At 39.8% G+C, this 8,075-nt stretch overlaps 1 protein-coding gene across 1 annotated transcript; it reads right to left on the reverse strand.

Annotated features, from left to right (window-relative positions):
• Positions 1-2,021: 2,021 nt before the first annotated feature.
• LOC113479337 (toll-like receptor 1) lies at positions 2,022-7,643 on the reverse strand. Its single transcript, XM_026847154.1, has 2 exons — positions 7,581-7,643; positions 2,022-5,482 (listed from the first exon to the last, which is right to left on the reverse strand). Exon 2 carries the CDS (start codon positions 5,390-5,392, stop codon positions 2,945-2,947), a length of 2,448 nt encoding a protein of 815 aa, XP_026702955.1. The 5' UTR covers positions 5,393-5,482; positions 7,581-7,643; the 3' UTR covers positions 2,022-2,944.
• Between the last annotated feature and the right edge of the window lie 432 nt (positions 7,644-8,075).

The raw sequence follows: 8,075 nt of genomic DNA on the forward strand, positions 1-8,075 counted from the left end.
AGGAAGGGCTTATCCTGACCTCTCTTCTCTAGCCTACGCACACCTGCGAGTGGCTCCTGCATTTGCTGGGCTGACATGATTATCTATTTCAGTTTTCCTAAAAGGCAAAAATGCGTTGTGTGTATTCCAGCATGAGCTATCATTCTCAGGAAACAGTGATAACTTAATCGGACACTGGGTGTCACCCTTAGCCTGAGAAAAAGGCAAAATTTAAGCTTACGAACTCTGGCCTGGCAGAACACTAAGTCGATACACAATGTTGCTTTCATGTGTGGTTCAAGCCTTGTGAGCTCAGGAAGAGCAACACCTGACATCATTTTTATAAACATGGACGTTAGTATGACAATATTTCAAGAGTTCAGCCAGATACTCATGTCCTGTAAGTCTTGCAAACTTCTTCCCAAGAAGCAGCTTTATGAACACATTTCAAAAAAAAAAAATAAAAATTCTTCAACAGCATCATAAAAAGCAGTGAAGAAAAGCAGTTGCTACATTTGGCCAAACCAAAAAATAATCAACACTTTATGTATGGTCTGAACAGAAACTGAGTTTCAGGGAACAAGAAAATGGAAGTTCCAACAGAGAAGTGATGAGAAACACTGTCAAAGGGTAACTAAAAAAAAAAAAAAAAACCCACAAAAAAACAAAAAAAAAACCCACAAACAACAAACCACAAAACAACAACAAATCAGAATTAATCTGCTTTATCAAAGGAACTCAGAAGTGTATTCAGCTGTAGTGTACTGTACAGTATGTAAACAACTGAAATACTTGGCATGTGCAGAATGATTTGTGAGGTAGGAAGGACAGAGTATAAAGGGGTGTTACAGGGTTAATATCCTAAAACAATATACATGAAAGACTTGAGAAAATATTCCTCTCACACCTATCAACATCTTAGGTTTCAGAACAGTCTTATAGGTGAGGAACTCTTCCACAGCCCAGACCCTGTACTTTATTTAGGACATAAAACCCAGTTTGCTGATGCATTATATTTACAGGGACCGGAAAGCCTGATTTGAGAAATGTTACTTCCTCTTTTCTTGTCTAGTAAACAGGACATAATATGTGTCCATTAAAACATTACCACGAAGTGTGAATGCTAATCATGTCCTTAGAGTGTAATGCTTGAGAGGGGAAGAAATCTTTCAGGAAGGAGTGGCACAGGTTTTCTGGTAGCATTCTCCACTGTAAAGCACAGAGGAGCCCTGGAGATGTAAAGGGTACAAATCTCCTAACCAGCTTAATGTGCGCTGGCCTCTGTGGCTGAACAGTTCCTTAAGTACCCGAGAGCTGTATAGCACACAACCCTTAAATGGTGCCCAATGCCCCTGGCCACCACGTTGGGTTGCCATGAAGCACAAGTGACTCTCAGGGTAGGGTAAAGCTTTCCTGACTTGAACTCCTGCAGAGCACTAAGCTCCTCTGTGTCTTTGAACATCTCCCCTCATCATAAATAATTTGCTTTTCAAGCATGCTGCATCCAGCAGCTCCCACTGAAGTACTAAGGGTTTAGCAGCCCTTTTTAAGGTACACAAAGAATGCTTGGTTCTGGCTTTGGGAAAGGGGGAGATCTCAGTTATGTGTTGTCACAGCAGTCATTAGCCAACTTCCCTTCACCTGAAAAGACTTAACAGAGATTTTTAGCCATTCTTTCCAAACCTCTACACTGAGAGCCAGGCACATAGCATCCTACTGCAATGCCCAGTTAACCTGAGCTGGTAGGTAGGCACACAGCAGTGTCTCAGTATCTCTGGACAGCAGGAAACTCTCCTGTAGCTTCCCATCCACTGCTTCATCTAGCTACCACCACTCATGCCTGGCAGGTGCTCAGTCAGCTGCCTCAGCAAGTGTTAAGGATCATGTCCTCTTACTGTCTTGCTCACCTGCGTGTGCTGCTCACAGTTGCTATCAAAGGGCTCTGCATTTCCATTAAGCCCTAAGTATAATTATACAACTCCTCATCACCAGTGAAATGACACCAGGAAATTTAATAACAGATAAAAAATGAGAGGTTTATTAGATTGTCAAATTAAATCCAAGCACAGCAAATGATTAGATGTCTCCTATCATCAAATACCATTAGTTTAATCAGTTTTATTTTAGCAGAGAAGTTATTTCCCAGTGAAAATTACTCCTTTTTCACCTGCTGATTAAAAGGGCAAGGTTAAGAGAGTTCACTGAAAGTCTGGGCATATTAAGGGGATTCATCTCCAAACATCAAGCTTCAATGTTTTAGAAAACAGGAGAAAAAAAGCAACAAACAACATAGCAGAAAGCAGCAATATTATAATACTATAAAAATTTCATAAGTTCAGATATTAACTATTATTTTGAAGACAGCAAATAGTGAATTCTAATCTAGGCAAGTGGGAATTTAGGACAGCAAAGCAAGAAGAATGTTAAACATGGACTAATGGCTCCAACTTTCAGCTCTTACCCAGGGAAGTCTCTGTCTGTGATGAAGGGAAAGAATTTCGGGACAGGAAAGCAGGCTGAAGGTGTAGAGATACCGTACCTTTGGCAGGAAGGGATTTAAAGAAGAGCTTTCTTCTTCTTTGTAGTATTTAATTAAACTCAAGGAAAGAAATCACACCTAAACCTCACAACATCCATGTCAGAACAAAGATTAAATGCATGCTATGACAGTCCTGATGACATGGAACCAACCAGTATTTTTGTTACTTTCAAATATTGATTTCAATGGGAAAAGTCCAAAATAAATGGAGTCTAAGTCTACAAAAATATGTGCAATCACTATGAAAATTTTTCTCTCCTTCTCTTTGTCGATGATGGGCAACTACAGAAGATTTCTGACTACTTTCATCACTAGAATAAGCAAGAGCAATTTCTGTATGTATCACAATTACATTTTGCTACAAACTAGGAATACTGTAAAAAAACAATAAAAACTTGATGAAAACAATTTAAGACAGTCAGTTATTCACATACTGATTATACTACTAATAGAAGTAACATCACTCTGCTCCTCATTAGCTTCAGAGGATATTGGCAGGTTTATGCTAATAGCTGCCCTCAGGTTAGCCCAGAAAAGCGCACGCTTGCTCCTCTCCTTCGGCCACTCCAGGTAGGTTCGCTTTGCCATGAGAGCCTTCAGCTTGTGATACCTGGCAGGGATAATATACGGAGGGATCGGCTCCCGTAAAATGAGGATTAAGCTGTTGGAATTCTCACTGAATGATTTGTGATGGGCAAAGTAGAGCTCATAGTGACACCACTCACTCTGCACAAAGTTGGGAGACAGCACAAAGATCGACTTGTAGCTCTTCTCAATGCAGTTAATGATGTTCTCCACAATGCTCTTGCCAGGGACAAAGTTTCTCTCGTGCTGGCACAGCTGTACACAGCCCTCCCCCTTCTCCAGGTTCGGGATCAGCTCGTTCTTCACCCACAACGCATCCCGCTCGCTGTAGGAAATGAACGCGTGGAACTGCAGAACGGTCTCCTGCTCTTCGGGGTGGTTGTGCCAAGCTCTCCGCTTCATCTGCGTCCACTGCACCGTCATCCGCGCGTACCACGGCACATCCAGGTAGATGCACAGAAAGGCCACGACAGCCACCAGCACCAGCGTCAGCAGCAGAGCTGTCACAAGCAAGAGCATCGTGTTGCAAGCCAGTTCAGACAGGTGGAAGTCCTTCAGCTGCGTTCCCTGCCAGTCTTCTGGGTACTCACACATGTACGCTGCCGGCCAGCCAAACAGCTTCCCCCCAGACTGCCTCTCCAGACGGATAAAGTCTTGCAGTTCACAGGAACACTTGAATGGGTTGTGCCCGGCTTGTAGCTCCCTGACCCGTGGGCAGCTCTGGAAGAAGTCGGCAGATGGGGTGAGGATCGAATTCATCTCTACATTCAGAAACTCCAAGGACGTAAAGCCACCGCACCCTGGCAGGTCAGCCAGCCTGTTCAATGCCAGGTTCAGCTCTTCCAAGGACTTCAGCTCAGCCATCTCCTTGGGGACACTGGTGATCTGATTGTTCTGCAGGTAGAGCTTTTTGATGTTGACTGGCAAGCACTCAAACACGGCATCCATCAGCTGATTTGAGGACAGGTCCAACTCTGTCAGAGACTCAGCCCATTGGCATTGCACATCAGCGGCATCGTGATGCAGCAAGTTGTTGCTCATGTCCAAATATTTCAGCGATTTCATATGGCTGGTCATGAAGCTTACCTTGTGAAGGCTCTCAAATTTATTCCTCTGCAAAATAAGTAATTTCAGATCTGTCAGAGTGCCACAGTTCTGGAACAGTTCATCCGTCAGAGCATTGTGAGAAAAATTTAAATACTGAAATGAGCTCGTTCTATTGGGGCAAAGCATGTGTGGCATATATGCATCATATATTGTCAAATTGGCAATATTCATCTCTGAAAACTGTCTGTATAGAATCTCCTGGTTGAAATAATAAACCTTATTACGAACATGCTCCAAAGTTAGTGCTTTCATGGAGCCATCCAAAGAAATTAATTGTTCCAGAGAGCTTAATAAGGGTAGAAATTCATATTCACTCAGCTCCCCCAGTGGTCCCCGAAAAGTCAAATTTCTCACAGTCAAATGCTCCACAGGTGAATACCAAATAAGCAGGAAAATTTGTAAAATGATAGCCCATTGTAAGTCCACAGTGTCAAGCATTAGAGCTGTTGTCTTGATTTTCTTCAGAAGCGCTAAAGGAGGAGAGGGGAAATATTTGTAGCTCAAGGTGTATCTTAAGTTAACTATTTTTAAGTTTTCTGAAGTGCTCATTCCATCATACAAGAGGGAAAAACTGAAGTTTTTGTTTGCTGCAAAAACAATGTGGAGGCTCCTTGTATTCAAGGCTGTCAGACTCTGAGGCTCATACAGAGAAAAGTCTTCTAAGGTTAGGATGACAGTGTGCAGCTGTAAATGTATTATATACCTGAAGTCCGACCTTCGTATCATCATAGCACTTAATCCTAGGTACTCCAAACGAAACATGTTCCCGAATTCCTGACAGATGGGCAGGGCAGTAAAGTTATTGAAAGAAAGATCTAAATGTCTAAGGTATGCAAGAGTTTGACAGTAAACTTTCAAAATTTTATTATGAGATAAATCTAAGTATTCTAAATCTTCATTAAAAATGAAGACACTGAAGTCAAGCTCTGTAATTAGATTATGAGAAAGATTTAATACTTGAAGGTCAGGAAGAGAAATAAATTCTGAAATACTAAGTCCAGAGATCCTATTATGTGATAAATCTAATACTTGAGTATGGATGGGAATGTTTTTTGGAACATTAGTTAGCAAACTGTTTGAATAATTTGCAACAAATTCATTTTCCACAGTTGGCTGGATATTATTCCATAGCATGAATGTAAAGACACAAGAAAAGACATAGATATTTGTAAGAGGTCTCATTATACTTTGCAGGTTTATCTTGATTTTTTACAGAAACACAGAAGCATATCTTTGTTTTCTCTTCAATGTGTCTCAGTGATGAGTCCAGCCCTATGAAAAGGAAACACATGGAATTTGCTGAAACTGTTGAACTGTTATATTTGTTTTTTATTGCTAAAATAAAATTCAATACAAAATGTATGTAATACAAATTTTATTTTCACATATTCTTGTTCTAAGTTCATATCAAAGTTCCTCACCCACATTCTTTAATTCCTATGATTGATTTTTCTCAGTTAAGTAAAAATTAATTCCTTCATAATGGGGGGAATACAATTGGTGGTATGTTAAACAAACACAGAGATGTTAAGCAATACACATTTCTCAACAGTCTTGAAAAATACAAAACTGGTACAAACACACATCAATGCATTTAGGAGTAAAGGAGAACACAAAAAGCCTCCCATCTGTTTTTTCTGTACACTCCATGTCCACACACATTTGGGGACAGAACTCCAAAAACCCCATGGACCCTCACAGGAACCAGTGCAAAAGCAACCTCTTCACGCAGAAGAGACAAAGGATATCCCTCTTCACACCCCAAAGATCCCAGATATGGCCATACACTCCCTCAGAGTCAGCCAATCAGAGAAGCTGACCAGCTTTGTCTTTGCTATAGCACAAGGACACAGAGGTCCATTTTTCCAGTAAGCTAAGAATCTTGCGGAGGAATTATATGAGCTCATGAAATTTGCAATGCCAGTCTGGCCAAAACCATACTAACAGGAAAACAGCAGCATAATTAGACACTACATATGAAGTACTGGCACCCAAAATCTGGAAGAATGACACAAAATCTGAATCTTGACACTTCCAAATACTCCACAATTTCCTAATTGTACCAGGAAATTTTCTACATTTTCCAAATTACCCCAGAGTTGCAACTTGACAAAGAACCTCTATAGAAACAGCGAGGGACAATAAATCTAGTTCTAAGGATCAAAAACCCATGGAGGGAAAGATTTTCTGGATATTGAAAACAGTCCAGCAGAATTAGTATCTGGTCATGTCTATCAATAGCCTACAAAGATCTGGAGAGGCATCAGTCCTATCATGAAAAACCATGACCTGGGCATTACTCTCTTGTCATTAAGCATTTAACATAACAGACAGACAACCTTAAGTATGACAACTCATAAACTGTTTCAGGAGACAAGCATCCCCAATTTTTTTTTTTCCTGTGCTGATTTTGTCTGTAAAAACCCAAAGTTTTAAAATTCTGCCCCTGTGTAATCTTTTGTTAAATAAAAACCAAAAGCCTATTTTTTCAGTTCTACGTTATAATGTGTTAGTCCCTAATAATTTGATTAACTGATATCAAAACTCATCCCTTCCCCTCCAACTATCCTACCAAGCTTAATCAAGTTTTCTTTTAATTAAGTAAATAAAAAATACATGTAAATAACATCACCAAAAGCATTAAAAGAATAGATCAGTAAAGTATAAATTTCTACCTCAGTAGAACCCAACTGAGAGGTCAAATCCTGTGCTAGGGTATCTGAGCACAGAGTAGAAATGAAGCTGGGATGATTGGTCGAACTACAGTATCACTCACAAGGTGAACTAAGTCAAGGAAATCTGACCCTGATTCCTTCAAAGAGCAGCTGACCCTGTTCTTCAGAGTCCAGGCTGGTAAAGAACCTCTTGAATCAAATAAACTTTGATCTGCAACCAGCTGGGGGAACTTCCCCCTGGGCAAAGGGAATGTCAGGAACAAAGAAAGAAGTGTTCTGAAGGGTGAAAAAAACAGAAAGATATTCTCTGCCTGTGCTCCATCGCCAGATGAATTTTAATTTACTGTGCGTGCTATGTGATAAGGGACAATGCATAGCACTGAAGAGTGCCACAGTCAAAGAATAAAGCAGTTACGTCTTGCAAAGCAATATTAAGGATAAACGGTTACCCCTTCAACACTATTTTATTATGGTATTAAATTAGAATTAGCTGAGAATGAAAATTGCCACACCAAACATATTTTTCCCTTTCTTCATTGTTGACATTAAACATACATCTGAGCATATTCACTAGAATTTCAAAATGCAAGAATATCTTCCAACTGTGAAGAAAGTCCAACACCTAAGATTTAATTGAGTCCAAAATACATATAACAAAAAGGAAAAATATAAATAATGAAGCAAATATAACCCACCTTTTGTGTGCGGAATTCATCTCTGAGTGAAGAACCAGCAAAAGTCCTCTGTATACTTGGTTAATATCCTCAAAACAGAATTTCAGAATTTGTAATCTTCAAGATGGGTAATCTCACAAGAGATGGTAATTTCTTAATAATTACTACCTCAGGAAGTAGAAAGAACAGTTTTCTTATACAGGCCATATAATTCTAAGAATTAATGAAATTTCTGTAAAACGCAGGTATTAAGAGCACAATGAAAGGAAACGTTTAACTGTCCAGACTCAAAATACATTTACTTCTGTAATATTTACATAACTGTAAGGTTTAGGAGGAAATAACCCGATCTGCATTACAGAATATTCACCAAGGCAAGATTGTTTAAATAATTCTGCATGTCTAATTTCATGTCTGCTTCTGATGGTTACACAGACGTTCTAGAAATTTGTCAACTGCATCTCCTCTTTTGCACACACAGAAAAGAGGAAGCAGAACCCTCACCACCAACTTCTC

Source organism: Athene cunicularia (assembly GCF_003259725.1).
Source record: "Athene cunicularia isolate RWA chromosome 4 unlocalized genomic scaffold, athCun1 chr4_part1, whole genome shotgun sequence".
Taxonomy (NCBI): domain Eukaryota; kingdom Metazoa; phylum Chordata; class Aves; order Strigiformes; family Strigidae; genus Athene; species Athene cunicularia.